At 37.5% G+C, this 16,712-nt stretch overlaps 1 protein-coding gene across 1 annotated transcript in view; it reads left to right on the top strand.

Annotated features, from left to right (window-relative positions):
- Positions 1-16,712, top strand: part of PRDM6 (PR/SET domain 6) — an 81,226-nt gene that overhangs the window by 9,382 nt on the left and 55,132 nt on the right. The window contains exon 3 of the mRNA XM_048048812.2: positions 476-783. Coding sequence (XP_047904769.1) covers positions 476-783 — 308 coding nt within the window. The remainder of the gene's footprint in view (positions 1-475; positions 784-16,712) is intronic.

The following is a 16,712-nucleotide window of genomic DNA, read 5'->3' on the forward strand; positions in this document are numbered from 1 at the left end:
TAATTTATTTTCTGAATAGACATGCACGCACACATCTGTCAATGTAAAAATTAGATCATTCATTCAAAGTAAGGATGAAATTAAATCCCGTTCCAATTAAACCCTTGGGCTGAGCTGTGGTAAGGCAAATGCGGGACACTTGCAAGACATTGAGAGTGGGTTTTTAAATGGCTCTCTGAAACACAGCACTGGGGTGGTTTAAATGGGCCTTCTGTTCATCAAAAAAATAAAAATTAGGAATTGTGTCGGGATGAAAGAGTCTTGACAGGTCTGTGAACACACCATGCTTGCAAAATGTCTGCGGGGTTTCTGCTGAGCCTTTGGGATTTCTCTTTAAGGGCTTGGCACGGTTAGGCCGAGGCACCACGCAAAGGGGCATGGGGCACGCGTGTCCTGGGTGGCCATGAAGTCACAGGCAAAGCAGAGGGACCGGCGTGACCTTGGTGCTGACAATGTTCTCCCCTCTGCCTCCCAGGGTGTGACATGTGTGCCGATAACCGCAATGGTGAGTGCCCCATGCACGGGCCCCTCCACTCCCTGCGGCGTCTGGTGGGCACCAGCAGTGCCGCAGCAGCAGCCCCTCCGCCCGAGATCCCTGAGTGGCTGCGGGACCTGCCGCGGGAGGTGTGCCTGTGCACCAGCACGGTGCCTGGCCTGGCCTATGGCATCTGTGCGGCGCAGCGGATCCAGCAGGGCACCTGGATCGGGCCCTTCCAGGGAGTCCTGCTTCTGCCGGAGAAGGTCCAAGCAGGAGCCATCAGGAACACTCAGCATCTCTGGGAAGTAAGTCGTTGTCTTTCCTTCCTTGTCAAACTTGATTATTTTGAAACAGATGTTGAGTGTAATTGCATGTAGGACTAGCGTAGTTTTACACGGTGAAACAAACGAAAGCAAAAACATGAGGCAAAAATGTCAGTCTGCCAACACAGCAGGTTTGAAAGTGTAGCAAAGCAAAGTGAGCCCCAACCTGCTGAGCATACCCGGGAAGCCAGCGGGCACCTCAGGGCTCCAGCTGGTTCGCATGGCAAGAGCAGATCATGGCCAATGCTCTGCTATGGCACACAGAGACACAGCCAGAGAAGGCTGAAGGTTACAACAAACGGTGGTCTTCATATTTTGGCCTGCATAACAAGGGCCGAAGGAGTTGCCGGATTGCAGTCCTGGCTTCATGCATCCCCTCAGTCTGAGCATGGCGTGCGGGCTGAGGTGCCGCAACGCAGCACTGCTATGGCTCCCAGGCAGTCCAACAGTGCTGCTGAGAGAAGCGCAGGAGCGTCGTCCACAGCCCTGCTGCTCACGATTAGCTTGTGATTTAGCTCAGCTCTGGTGCTGCACTGACCATGAGTTCCCCTAGTGGTGCTTTCAGTGCCTGAGTGTGAAAGCCCTTTGCGCTGGCATTTTGTTTTGTATTTGTCACCATCTTAGAGGGAGCAACAGTGATAACTGATATGAAAACGTTCAGGCTGTGATAATTTGGTTTATTTAGCAACAAACTCTAAATAATCTGCTGTGGTTTGGCAGAAGAGGTCACTGTACTCCTTTGGCTGTATGGGGATACGCATGGCTATTACTGATCATGACCATGTACACTGTCTTCAGTGAAGCGATGGATTTTTCATGCTCGGGTATTGTTTGTACACAAAAGCTAACAACAATGTCTTGTGAAAGCCAATTTAGAAAGAAAATGCAACATATACTTATTTTACACACAGATCTGATAATTAACAAGGAAAAAGTGCAATCCTTATGTGTGTCAGTATTTCTAATTTATAAGAACAGCCTCCTGTCTACCTATTCTTTTGCTGTCATTTCTTCGCTTTGTGCTGGAAGGAGTCATTTCTTAGTTCTGTTAAGTCCTCTCTAGAGCCACAGCTCCTGCTCATTTCAAGGGTAACACTATGGAGAGTCAGTAGAAATGTGCCCATAGATATACAGATGTTATTTACTCATCTAGATCAAATCAGAACCTCCAGGAAATAAGGGGACATGCTGGCTGTTTAGAAACCCGGCAAGAAGCCCGTGAAGACGCAAGGGGCCTTTCTGCTGTCTGCAGTGGGAATGTAGTAAAAAGGAATATATTTTTAAAAGATATTTGATGTTGTGGAGCCAACTCTTTTGTTCAGTGCTCACAGAAAACCTGCGAATATTTAGTTTGTCAGTTCTTTGGAACTGATGATCACCTCCTTTCATCATTTTGTTTTGTTTTTGCATGCTACCTAATATTTGTGACCTGTTTCCATTAATAGGAACTCCTGTGCATCTCCTATGTGCAAACAAACAGTAATAACACATTAGGGGCTTTGTCTAAAAGTACTTGACCACAGGAGTCATTGCAGTGAGAGAGTTTCACATTAAAGAGTAAAAGATCAGTCCTGGAGTGTGCTTAAATGTATTCCATAAAATATGGGATGACTTGAAATTATTGGGTGGCTTTTGCTGCTTTCAGTGGAGATTGTATTTCTCTTGCATATCAGATGTTCATAAATCGGGCTTAAATCTGTGTCTACCAAACTGTGGTGATTATATGTTCTTATTTTTTTTTATTTTTTGTTTTTAATGAAACTCTGTAATGACTTTGGAGCCTTTATTATATTTGAGGTGTTTTGTGGTTTAGGCTATGTTATTTAACATAATGTTCAATGATAAAATAAACTTGCCACATCATTAGCTTACAAAAAACATTGAAGTTTAGCTAAAATATATGGAGTTAGAAAGTTTTATGTTAGTCTTAAATATTTGCATTACCAATTAAAAATTCGTTCCATATGAATCAGTTTTACACAAGTTAAGTTACAATTTCTTTTTTTTTTTTTTATTTAGGCAAGAATGTTTTAGTCTTATTTCAGATTAAATTGTTTTAAAAAAATCAAAGAAGTATGGGGGTAGAGGGGTAGAGCCAAAAGCAAAGAAGAAAAAGATGTCAAGTGAAAATAAGACACAGCACTGATGTATGTGCCAGATTCAGGTCACCGGTGGGTGTCAGCTGAGTTTTTATGTGGAATTGCTCGTCTGTTCCTAATACACAACACAGATTTCCCATTGGCTATCAAAAGTGAGTGTGTGTTTATTTTAAGTGAATTATATTCAAAATAAAAATTAAATTCATTTTTTTTTTTAGGGGGCAGCTATTGTGGGTCATGGTCTCAGATTATTTCTGCTAATGCCAAAAATTTTTAGCAAAGAAAAACATAGCCCAAGCATTAGCTAAACATAAAGCATTGGACATTTCTCATTTATTTTGACTTTCAATTCAGTATGTTTTTTCTATCAGAGAACAAATGTTTAATAAAGGAAAATATAGTAAAAGAAAGCAGAAAGTGTGTGTGTGTGTTTACAAAGCTGACCTATGAAAATTAATACAAGCAATAGAAAGTGTGCGCTTAAATAGCTCTTTGAGTCTATATAGTATAGGAACATAGACTAAATCACCAAAAACGTTAAAGGAATGTTCCACTGTTGTCCCTTTATAAAGTTGTGACTAATCAGTTCTTTTCAACCAATCTTTTCAAGATAGCTGCTAGTACAAGTATGCGCGCGGTTCAGTTATTCAGCATTAGGTCTTGATGTGCCTTGTAGAGGAGACATATCTTTCTTGGTACCCCTAACAGCTTTGTAATATTTGTTTTTGTCTCCACATTGTAAAGTAAAGTTGATAGTTGCTTTTTTTCATTTATAATTCTTAGTTTTCAGTGTACACTAGATAAATAGAGTGGCTATTGCAAAGTCTTTTAAGCATAGTTACTGATTTGGTGGCTTTTTAACTTTCTTTGTTGTGGGAAACATCAGAAACATTGCATTTGATGTATAGTTCAACGCTATGGAAATATGCTTCAGTCTGTCTGCACAAGTGTTCCCACCATGCACTCAATGTTTGCTTTGTATGTAATCCATATAGCATAACGTACAGCGATTCAGAGTAAATTACATACCATTCCATTACCTCACAACAGGCCTCGACACCTATGGGTGTTCATGGGAAATTATAGAGCTCTCTAGCAATCAGCCAAGATGATTTTTTTATAACTTACAGAAAGATCAGTTCTTCACAAAGCCAAAAATATTAGTCATTTTCAGTTGTAGCTTTTTTTTTTTTTTTCCCTTTGGCCCACTTCTGTCCAATCCAGAGTTTGCTTGTATTTTATAAAAATACAATAAACTCTGATTTGTTTAAAACAAAAACAGGACTGGGTGTATTAAGTAAACACTCTCTTTGGTAATACAGGCATTTATTCCAGCACTGCTTGATAATATTTCATTTTTATTTTATTTTATTTTTTTTTTCATTTTGAAGTAATGAGAACAATCCTTTTGTTATTGCAAAGAAAACAGAGACTTTCTCAGCAATTAGGTCTTACTGATGAGAATGAGATAATTTTCGCCTAATGTGTTTTCTAATAAAGAATTGAAAAGGCACACTTGATTCCAACATATATGAAAACATTATCTCAATTATTAATGTGTCCTTATTCCCTGGAGATAAATTAATCTAGTTGCACATGGTTTCCCCTTTCTGTTTAACATCAAAATTTAATAAGAGTAGACTTAAGGAATGTATATGATATACATTTAAAAATCTATTAGAATAAAATATAGAAGTTTAAAAGACATATACATTTTACTAGTCAAAATTTTTCAGGCTCCAAACTTTAAACTGTGAATTCTGGAATAGCCATAAATGGTCTTTTCCCCTGAAAATATAGTTAGATGAAAAGTTTTACTGACAGATGTATCAAAAGATGGAATCTTTCATTCTCCTTATCTTCATTTGCCTGATAAACAGTTTGCTTTTTTTTGTCTTTTGTTGTTGCTTGTTTGTTTATTGCCAGAGATCAAATAGTCTTTTTCTTGGAATAGCTCAAGAATGTCAAATACATTACTATACTTTATTTTAACTTGACTTTAAGTGTTTGTTTTTTTTTTTAAAGAAATGATTTTCCAAATTTTGTTGTTTGTTTTTTTTTTTTTGTCTTTTACAGGGACATTCAAAATGTACGTACAGCAGGATATTCATTAGTAATTACAACATGGTAAAACTATGTTACTAGTTTTCCACTTAAATGGATAGGATTAACTGGCATTAATAGAAACTATGCATGTCATTTTAATAAAGTACCATGTGGGTACTTATCGGCCTTCATGTGTCCCAGCTGAAGTCAAAGAAAACAGTGCCTTTGACTTCATCCGGACCTGGAACAGGCATTTTGGTGGGACATATGCTGTCCAGAGTCTGTACAGCAGTGCCGTGCACTTCTGTACAAATTAATCCGCAGAGGGAATCCTTACCTTTCAAATGAAGAACTCATTCCAGTTATAGTGATAGATTTGTATTCAAATTCTCAAGGCTGTAGTTTTGGACTAAATTCACTGTTACAGCAAAGCACTAGGGGATAGAATTATGTGCATGCCGCAGTTCTATTAAAGTGAAAATTATGTTTCTCAGCAATCCATCATCTAGTATTCTAGACTGCTTGTCAGGCCTGTTTCAAATATGTCACGTTCATGAAATTCAAATAATTTTGGCTTGAAAAAACCCTTAGCTATATTACTATTGTATCTTAAATTATGCAGACTAACAGCTGGCACCATTCTCTTGGTTTTTTTTGCATTTTCTGAGGATTTTGTGTGGTATAAAAATCTTGCATTTACTTTCTATTAAAAAAAACAAACCCATAATTTTTACTTTTACATGGATTTCAAATGCACATACTGCCTACTGGAAATGTCCCCAGTGTTGTGTTCAGTAGCTTACTGAGCCGAAAGTTGTTAGAATATGTTCAGCATAACGGCTTCTTTAATTTATGTACCTTACAAGAAAATTGTGCTAAGCTGCTATAAAGCAGCTTGCCCATATTAGTATTTCTGAATCAGTTACCATCACATTTTTCCAGATAACTTTTGTAAGCTATAGATAACTTACTTAGTGTCAACCTAAAGTTACTTTTATCCCAAATATAAAAGCTAATTTATATTTGATAATTCTTTGATGGTAAAATTAAAACTTGTTGATTCTTTTAGACACCCTATATGTTTGAAAAGATGCCTTATCTTCAGGTATCTCAGTGTCTTCCATGTACATTTATTCCATGTACACAAAGGTCTTTACTGTATGCCCAAGCAGATGAATAAGCCTAAGAACATGTGCCACAGAAACAGCCTAGTTTGGCTTCCTATTTAATGTAGGTAAGTTTGTAATAAACTTGGGAGGGGAGTGGGAAGAGTGTTGGATTCTTCCCCAGAATCTCAACATTGTTATTGAAAACAAAAATTCTGAGGACAACAGTAAACATACACATGGACACAGTATTCTTGGAAAATAATAATAATAATAAACTAAAAACAAAAAAACAAAAGTAATCCCCAACCCAACCCAAAACAAAACAAAACAAAACAATAACCCATATTATCTAAATGGCCAGATTATGCAGTGACTGTTTTTCCATGGCATATGATCTCACCTTGTAGGTTATATTACATAATGCACAAAAATACTGACATGGAACACAAATATGAAAGCTCATTTCTGTCCTTATTTGACCACTACCTTTATACATCGTTCAAAAGTGATCCAATCACCAAAAATCTGGAAACATTTGACCATTTCTTCTCTCTTTCTCTCTCTCTCTTTTAATTTGAACTTGTTAAGAAATGCAATTTCCATTGTTGGATAAAGTCTGGTCTGTAAGGCATGAAATTACTCTTAATTTATGATACCATTAACAGTGAATTATTTCTATTGACTTTTCATTGAATGTGGATGAAAAAGGCAGTATTTTAATGAGATATATGGATATCCAAAATATATGGCGTACCTGATGCCAATAGTATATCAATGATAGCTTTGATAAGCCAAAACTGCAGCATGCACTTTTCAGGATGTAGATGATGCTCAGTATTTTGCAGAACTGCCTCAGTCACTTCTTTACATGTGCTGTTCCCCTAGATTTCATGGGATCAAACATGTGTTGGCTTTAAAACACGGACTTTTAAGTGTCTGCTTAACATAAAAGCTGGAAAATTCAGTCTAGCATGTACTTTCCTCCTGTGCGTTTGGCACCTTTTTCAGATAAGTTACAGAATTCCATTATCCAAATTGTTACACATGTGTGACAGAGGTTGACCTTTAGTCATGTCAATCCTTTTTGTGTAGGCCTCGGGCTCCAGCCTAATGGCTCAAAGCCTGATTTACTCACTGTAATAAGGGCAGGAGGTCGAGCAATTGTCAGCTTGCCTGCTCGTACTCGTCTCAGAGCCTGGTTGAAGGCTGTTAACACAAAGCTTTTCAAAGTGAATTTACAACCACCACCACTGACAGAGGCCAATCAGTACACCATAAATGTCAGGTTAGTGAGATTGAGCAGTAAGTAAAGTACTGGCAGCCCACTATTGGCTGAAATCAATTGCTTAGGGTTTAACTGAGAATAGCAATCTGTACAACTACATCTCTGGAATGGGCTTAAGTATGGAGAGCAAGTCTGAGTGCGTATTAGGGAGAATTACCCAACAGTAATAGCCATGGAACCAAGCCCTGCATTTGTTCTTCTTCTGTATCAGTGGTGCCTGTATTTATGTGAATCAAGATCAAAAAGTTGTTGGACCTGCCTGCTAGTTAAAGAAATAAGATTATTTTACGTATGGAGGGAGAAAAAAACAAAAACCTATACCATACCACGAAGAGAGCTAACCAGTGTGCTGTCTTATCTGGACTGAGAGGACTAGGAATTTTTTTAACATAATTGTTCAGTAATACCAGACTGGTTTTAGTCTTCAGTTCCAGAGAAGGCTTTGCCACAGGGAAACAGTGGCTTTTTGATATTGTTTTGCCACTGGGAACTATCACAGGATTCGCTAATGAGTGATTATGTACTTGATGGTCTGAATATCCATGAGATGTAGTTACCCACAAGACTGAATGTTTTTATCATTTTGTGTAGTGACAGCTTGGACAACAATTCATTTGGCTTTGAAAGCATCAGCATTAAAATCTAGGAATCCATTAAAATGCTGTATGCCAGGATTTATAAATTAGGCAATTTCCTTGATTATTGCAATCATTTACAAAATTGATTGTCCCAGTGTGGTATAGGCAGATTTCAGCAATGATCATTGACAACAGGCTCGTCCTCTAATATCTATTTTCATTGTTCCCTAAAAGAAAAGACACTCTACCACTAGGTTATTCTCCATCTCAAGGTCAATTATGCATTGCAAGAAGTCTACTAATGTAGAAGATCACATATCTTTAAAGGAGAACTACATCAGCTCTTTATAGATGGTAATGATAGATGGAAAGCTTTTTTTTCTTTTTCCTTCTTTCTCTCTCTCTTTTTTTTTTTCTTTCCATATTGTTTGTAATATGTTTGCTGATGGTCAAGGCATTCATTTGAGTCTGTAGTACACATTCTCTTTGTGATCCATTATTGAAAGGTAAATAATTTTGGCAAATTGCAGCTGTAAATATTTATTTGATTGAAGATTTAAAAGTCAATAATGTGTTTTATTTGTTGCATCTTAAAGTTCTAATTAACCAATAGATATAGTGTACAGTAAGTTCATTTGGGTCAATTATTTCTGCAAGACATAATAAAGACATTATGTCACAACGCAAATGCACTCTAGAAGTTTTCCTATATTAAGACAAATACACTAAAACTGCCAAGCACTAGCTGCCAACCACAAAACCACACTGCTTTCTACCTGCGTGAAAATGAACAATATGCACATGGTAAAAACCTCCAGATGCTAAAGTTTAAAATGCTGGTGATTACAGAAGATTATTTTGCAAGCTGTAGATGAGGTCCAGTTGCAGCTGGCAACGAGCTAATTTGTGTCAGGCCTCATGCAGATCATGAGCTTCCAGGACTAGTATCCTGCAGTTGTTAATCAGTCCTTGCTCAGACAAGATAGCCATTGATGTCACCAGGAACTTTGATTTAATGGGGTCTTCAGGCATGAGTGAATAACACAGTATCACTTTAATCACAACTCTTAAATCATTTTTTTTCCCAAGATAGGCCAACCATTCTTTCAGAAGTGCAAAGCCACTTGCATGTTGTCTGCCACTGTACGTACAGTAACAGTAATGCACAGTTGATTTGAACATACCCTTGTATGAATATATTACTTTTATTAATGATAACATTTTACTGTGAAGAAAGAAAGGATTACATTAGCAGTGACTGTGCTGTAGTGTGTGGTATTTAGTTAAATAACTATTAGCATCAAATAAAAAAATATTATATCTTGTAAAAAATCTGTAAGTAATAAGTTCATAGTTTGTACTACATTGCGTATTTGTTGCATGGATTTATCAAGATATATATATATATATATATATAAAATTCCGTATTTTAACAGTTATTCAATCTAGTACTTTTTTGTGTAAAGACCTGCTGGTGTATAAGCAAGCAAATTTAGTGACATAAAGACATTTCTAAAGATGTTTTGATTTCAACTGTGGAACTACATGGTAGAGAAAAGTGGTTTTGTCATGAATGGGAAAAACTCCTACTGAAATTGTGGCCATATGAAGGTTTTGTTCTTCATGTCATTCACCTGTAACAGCCCTGAATTTGGAAACAGAAGAATTAAATGAATCAAATGAGTTCAGTAGATGTTAGAGTCCTAAACTGAAAACAAACAAACAATAAATAAATCATATGTTAAATGAAGTGTCATGTATAAAATGAATGAAGTATGCAATGCCAGATTTCATGATTTTTACCTGGGCTAATCTTCCAGTAGTGCAAAGACTTTTTTTTTTTTTTTTAATTTTTTATATGTACTGTTTGCCAGATGTCATGTCAACATTCACTAGAGGGGGCAGGTTATTAGCATATTTCAAACTGCCAAAAGAACTTTTCTATCAGGATGGATTGGTGACTTATATTTTTAGGCCACTACTTTACAAAAAGATCTTACTATTGAAGTCAAAGTAACAGCAAAAAACAAACAAATCCCTTTTGTTCTCTATATTCTATTTTTATTTTTAGTTGACTTGAACTCTGTCCTCATTTCTGTTGCTACAGTAAAAGCAGGAGATGAATGAGATGCACGATTACTTGGAAAAAATGAGATGGACTCTTTTTTTTTTTTTTAGGTTGCTAATAAAGCTGCTAAAAAAGTTGCTAATAAAAGTTGCTAATAAAGCACATCTTCACTTCCAGTTGGAAATATGCAGTTTTTCTGAACTATGGATTTTTCCTTGGTTTTGTGTTAATTGTTTTATTGTGACCAGCAAGACTACAGCAACAGCTGTGGACACAAAGTGACATTTGTTCACCTCTAACATGGTAAACAACAAAAGATACCCACTATGTCTCATACATAAATTTTGCTTTTTTTTTTTTTTTTGTAGCGGTGGTGAACAGTGACACTGTCTGTGAGGCTAATCACCTAAATTTACGTCTGGCCTAAATCTTGCAGTTTCACTAAAAGCCAAAGCCTAAATTGGCTGTTTTTACCAGTTTGGATTCTCAAATGTGTTGGTTTTGAGGTGACCACAGGCTGTCTGTGTGTTGTTTGTGACTGATGTCCAATTCTAACACAGTATCACAGAACATTCTCAAGTGGCATTAAAAAAACAAATAAACATACTTTGGTCATGGTTAGGTCATAGCCTCTAGTGGAGGCTAGTGAAACTTCGCTGCGACAGCTGTTCCCAACACCTTTGTCCAATGAATGTTAAACTGGGTGCTGTAGGAAGATACCACTATCTTCAGCATTCTGCTTTAGGTGGCCCAATAGAGAACGTCTGTTGCTTGCAAGGCTTGGCTTTGTAATATCTGAGTGATTTCTAGGCCTGTGACCAGTGTAGCAGCACTTCTGTTACCAAAGTGGGAGTGTTGGTGTTGGAGTAAGCCAGTGAGTGATGTGTTACCTCCTGGTGAACAGGCAGCTCTCATGGAGGCTTCTTCAGCTCAGTTTTTGGGTGAGGGAAAGCCTGCTGAATGATATTGATGATAAGCTGAATAGATATTGTCTAGTTCTTTTGAATATCATGCTAGAGGAGCAGTTTCTAACTCTTTGCACACCATGATGAAAGCCTTAATGGATATATGCTCATATTGATATATATGGGACTAAACATACAGACTTTTTTTTCCTTTTTTTTTTCATGTTGCCACGTATTGCCAGTTACTTCAATTTAAACTACCTTGCAAATGACTCATATATTTACTATTGTCAGCTTTCCATTCCATAAAAAGGTAGAGGAGAGAGAGTCCCAAACATGGCTTTAATCCTATCAGGTGGACTTCCTAAGAGCCACGATTGTTCATATCTAGATCATGTCTTGTCTTCAGCTGCTAAAAATTGAGTCCAGAATTAGCAGATGGTAGTGAAACAATCTCACAAAATGTATGTGGCTGATGGCATCAGCTGTCAAATGGTCTGACTTTTGAATGGAAATTTGAGCTAGTCAGAAATGGAAATTCTGGTTTCTGCATTCCAAGAAGAAAGTTTTGTGTGTGTGTGTCTGTGGTTTTGCTTCTTCCTTGTAAGTGGTGAAAAGACAAAAGAAAAAAAAAAAGAGGTTTGGCTTTCAGAGCAAACATTCTGAGAAAGACTTGACATTTGACAGCAAAGAAAAAATATTTCATTTTTTTAAAATTTGATCCTTTGATTCCATGATGTAGGACCACTCTCCATTTCAGGAGATACTGGTGTATAGGTTAGTTAGGTGCCTCTAGATGGCATGCATTTGTAAAATTCAGGAAGAAACACTAACATTTAATGATTTATTTATTTATTTATTTATTTATTTTTAACTAATGCAATAATATCACCAGAAAACTTAAGCAAAACTGATATGTTCCAGAAAAAAAAATAATAAAATAAATTATATGTATATATATATACACACACACAAAATGTTTTTTTCATGGAAAAAAATAAGTGGAGGTTGCAAGTTAGTTTTTCTCCAGTTCTAACGAAAATGAACAAAAAGATACACAGACTTAAAAATTCCACTTAATGCTGCTGTAACCTTTTGGGGCAGTTGGTGAAATGTGCCAAACCAAGACCTCATCTGTGTTTTTAGCAGTGTTCTCTTTCCTAGCTTTCCTTGCTCTGAAACCTGTAAGTTGCCATACTCTGGCTCTACATTTTGCCAGAGAGGGGTGCTTCCTGAGAAACTTGAGGTCTCATATCTGCGCTGGGATCAAAACTTTTCACTGGACTTAACCTTATCTGTTTTTCATGGTCCAGCAAAGAAGGGTTTTGTTTGCTGTAAATCTTTCAGCATAATTAAAAGTCAGGTAAGGAATTTAGGAGGCTGTTTATCATGCTTTTTTTTTTTTTTTTTTTTCCCAAACAACCAAAGTGAAGATGAACATTGGCATTTCCTTAGATCACAAAGTAATCAGTAAGATGTTTAGGAAAAAATGGGTACTGTATTGATATTCAAACCTACTCATCAATGTTTTCTTGTCTGGATTTCTTTCTCTTTTCTCTTCGGATCAAACCAGGATCACATTGAAGTTACCTGGAAGAAGAGGTGGTCTTTTAGGAATATTAATTTATTTCCCTTTTTGTGCAGAATGGTACCTATTGCATCCCTGGTCCAGGGATTTGGAGAATTTCTATCTGTGAGAATTCTCCAGCAGCAAGCACGTGGCCTGGGCTCAGGGGTGTCCGTAGCCTGCCATATGGTGAAGCATGCATTAGGGTAGGCTATATATCTGAGCCTGGGTGGGCTCAGACGGTAACTCTGGCTGAGTAGCTATTTGACCTTGGGGTCTGCCATTCCCAACAAAAGATGGCTGAGGGTCAGGCTGAGGTCTACAGCCTCCCTTTCCTCCAAAGGCTACGTTCGTCTGTCTCTTTTCTTAACCTTTGTGGGTTTTTGTTTATTTAATAAAATGTTAATTTTTATGCCCTAATTACCCAAAAGTGACACATCCCAGAGGCAATAGTGTCAGAGGAGATTAACCTCATTGTATGAAGCAGAGTTTTCCCTTACTTTTGAAAAACTGTTTTGTGTACAATTTCATTGTTTGCTGCCAAGCCAAATCAGATGGCATCCTTTCAAAGATGTAACAACTATCTAGTTGGATCACTTTAAGGACTTATTAGGGTCTTCATTGCTTAATCCATCTTTCTGAGTCTCTGCTTCTTCCACATTATTACTTATCTCTTCTGAAATCTCACACATCCACATACTGTACTTTATGATATTCACTTCCACCCTGTGGCCTGCATGTCGTAGTGTCTGTGTTTTTGATCAGAAATAGCTAACCAAGACCTCTCAGGACTTGATCAATCAGAATTTGAAATAACAATGGTAGCTACTGAAGAGGAAAGCACAAGGTCTTCATCCCTCTCTGAAGCTGGGCAGCACACAGCTTTCATACTGCACCCACATCCAGCTACTGGTAGTTGGGAAATTCAAGAAAAGTGCTCCTTTCTCTGTCTGACCTTCACATTATCTGTTTTAAGGGATGTCAGGCATCAAGAATTTAAACTTACTGCTGTACCCGTGAAGAAAACAGCTGGCTATGCTGACGGTTAAGACAAGGCAATTCCATGACGTCCTGGCAATAATTTATGATTAGGGCCAGCCTAGTGAAGTTACAGACCACCATGGTGTTTATTGCCTTTTACTTTTTCTTACTTTTGTTTTATAACTCCTTCTTTAATTACTGTATTTTATTATAATTTTATTATCTATTACAGAAAAAACGCCCTTACATTAAAATTCTTTTTGTGATTTTTGGAAAGATGTGCATTTGTTCCAGTGATTTGTACAAAAAGGGCAAACATTCTGGTATTTCCTTTCTGTGTAGAAGGTATCTTAATTTATGTGGAGCATTAGCAGTAAGTTTGCTGTTGAGAGCATCCGTTTCTAGTTCTAGCTGTCATCCCATATTAACTGTGAAAAAAAAGTTTTCTTTTTCCAGACAAAGCTGGACTGGGTGTACTTTAATATTTTGTTAGTTAATTCCATTCCTTTATGTAAATGAAGCTACAGACAACCATTGCACCTTGATATTTATTTGGTAGATCTCTTAAAGAAATAATATGCAAGATGTGTAGGAAATACTATGTAGGAAAGACTTTGTAGTGAAGTACTGAAGGATCAGATTGCCATAGACTGAAAGCTTGACTGGATTTCTTCCTCCTTCGTACTCTTTGATGGTCTCACCATAAAAATAAAAGAGCTTGGTATCTAATCTTCCACTTTTCCTCAACAAATTCATGTATCTACGGAGGCTGAAAAAGTGGAACTTTAGATCACAGAGAAAATTGATGCAACAAACAGATGCAGGCTGCTAAAACAATGTATTCGAAGAAGATAATGGAGAATAAGATAGCAAGGCAATGTAGTACCATTGAGTTTGGAGAAAGAGCCCAGGCTCTCTCAGGCTGTGTCTCTTGTAGAAGATTACTGCCATTCTTTCTCTTTGTTCTCAGAGATTACAGGTAATTTCAGCACTCTGTCATAAGCCAAGCTAGACTTGTCTCATGAGCATTAGAGTGCTGATGTATCTATCAGTTGCTTTTTGAGCTGCCTCTGTCTGATGGTGCGTTGTGGGTATCCCACCAAAAGTCAAACTATTAAGAAAAGATGGTGTTCAGAACCAATCATTTTCTCCCTGTCTTCTCATGGTTTCCTGCTCTGGATTTTTCCTACTCTCTTGTTGATTCATTTAAATATTTTACCTAGTGTAAAATATTGTATCAAAATATGTATCAAAACTTGTAAATGTGACAAAAGGAAGCTTCGTGAATCTTTTTGAGCATGCAAAGGTTTTCTTAGAGATCATTTAGTGTGTTCTTTGTGTTGCACTAGGAAATATGATACCACACTAAGGGTGAACCATGGTCAGGCAGAAATGGGCACAAGCTTGCTATCTCTGTCAGCTAAGTTGACCAGATGCAAGACTGGAAGCCATGTGGAAGTGTGTCTGGTAGTGCAGTGCTGTGCCAAAGGAATTGAGTCTGGCAAGATTAACTGGCCTGTGGGCTGAGAGTGCATTGTGCCCAGGCAGTGTTTATTATGATTAGAGTAAGCTGCATCTCTGTGCCCTCTGTCATAGCTTTGTCCAGCTTGTTAGGGAAGCTTTTTGTGACTATTTGACCAATACCTTGATAGATTTTTCTGAAGACTTAAAGATTAGATAGACTTCCCCTGACTTTAGATGCAGGAGATGTAGCCTAACAGTAATATCGACAGGGCTTCTTAGTAGTTCCAAGTAAACCATGAGCAAATGATGCTATTGCAACTACTGGAGGAGGTCTTATGCTTTATAGTTTGGTAATAGTACCGTTTTGCACATATAAACAAGCCAAATCTGTAATAACACAGTCTTGTAGTTTCATGTTATTTACTGACTTGAAAAGTCCTAGTCACTTTGCTATTTAAACAAAAAGAAAAAAAAAATTAATTGCTGTACATAGCTACAATCAGTTGGGTAAGAATATTCTTCACTTCTGTTTGTAAGTAGTATAAATGGAGGCCTGGGTGCTCTAAGCTCATACCACAATGTCACCCTATGGTCCTGAGCTTTCCTTTACCATCTTCAACTTTGCTGGTAGAGTTGAGGACTTTACAGAAGGCATGTTGTATCTTCCAAGATCAGGACCCCAGAGCTTCATCCCAATGTCAAATTGCAGGCTTGTATCACAGTCTGGCAAGAAGCAACAGTGACAGTTTAGGTGAGCAGTAGTTTTTGGAATGGTCTGATGCTCTGAACCACATAGCATGATATCAGAACCCAGTCTGGACAATTTTTTTAATTGTTTACTCATTCCCTTTTCTGATTTTTTTTTTTTTTTTAATTCCATGTTTCCTAATGATTGCAGTTGCTGATGAATAAAAATACCCCAATGTTAAGCCCCATTCCAGCAAAATAAAAATGGTAGGAGTTTCAAAGAGGGCAAATATTTTAAATTCATACATCAGTCTCTTATACTTTCTGTCCTGGAGAAGTCTGTCAGAAAGGCACCAGGGAAGAAAAAGAGAACTAGTTTGACAAAAAAAAAAAAGAAGAGTGTGTTTGACCTCCCCAATGAACACTATGGCATCTACCTCTCCAGCAGAAGGTTTGTGGCAGCTAGGAATTGCATAAAATGAATAGTGTTGTGTGCCTGAAATATCTTTGAAGAGTTACATTATGCCTAGGGACCACAACCAGAGAGCTGTGGGAAAACAAGAGAGGGTACAGGGTGGCTGATGAGGTGGTCATGTTCTGGAAACAAAACAAAACAAAACAAAGCAAACAAACAAAAAAACACCCACCACCTTAATGGAGCTTAATACGTTCTGTTCATTGAAGAAAAGGTTGAGAGCTGACTTAATTTCTTTGGATGGATACTTAGATATGGGACAAAATGGCAGATGATGGTCTTTCCTTCTGATGGGTAAGAAGGGAATAGACAAAATTCCACAGCTAGAAGCTGAAATTAAACAAATGTGTCTCAAAGAAGGCGATTGTATTTTGCAGCAGTAGAACTTAAGAATATCTCATTGAGGCAGGTACCTTACTTTGACTCTTTAAAAGATTCTTAGATGTGTCTTTTAGAGTTCTGTTGCCCTGGACTGGATGATTTGAGCCTTTGCCTTCACAGCCTGTGAAACTCTGAGCCCTTTTCTTTACCTCCAAGGCCACTGATAGGAGAGCAAGACTGCCTGCATCTCCCCCATTGCACATCGCATAAGAAGTCTAATCAGATCTCGTTGTTTGCATCTTCATACTTGCTGGGGATATCTTTCC

Source organism: Anser cygnoides, chromosome Z (assembly GCF_040182565.1).
Source record: "Anser cygnoides isolate HZ-2024a breed goose chromosome Z, Taihu_goose_T2T_genome, whole genome shotgun sequence".
NCBI lineage: Eukaryota > Metazoa > Chordata > Aves > Anseriformes > Anatidae > Anser > Anser cygnoides.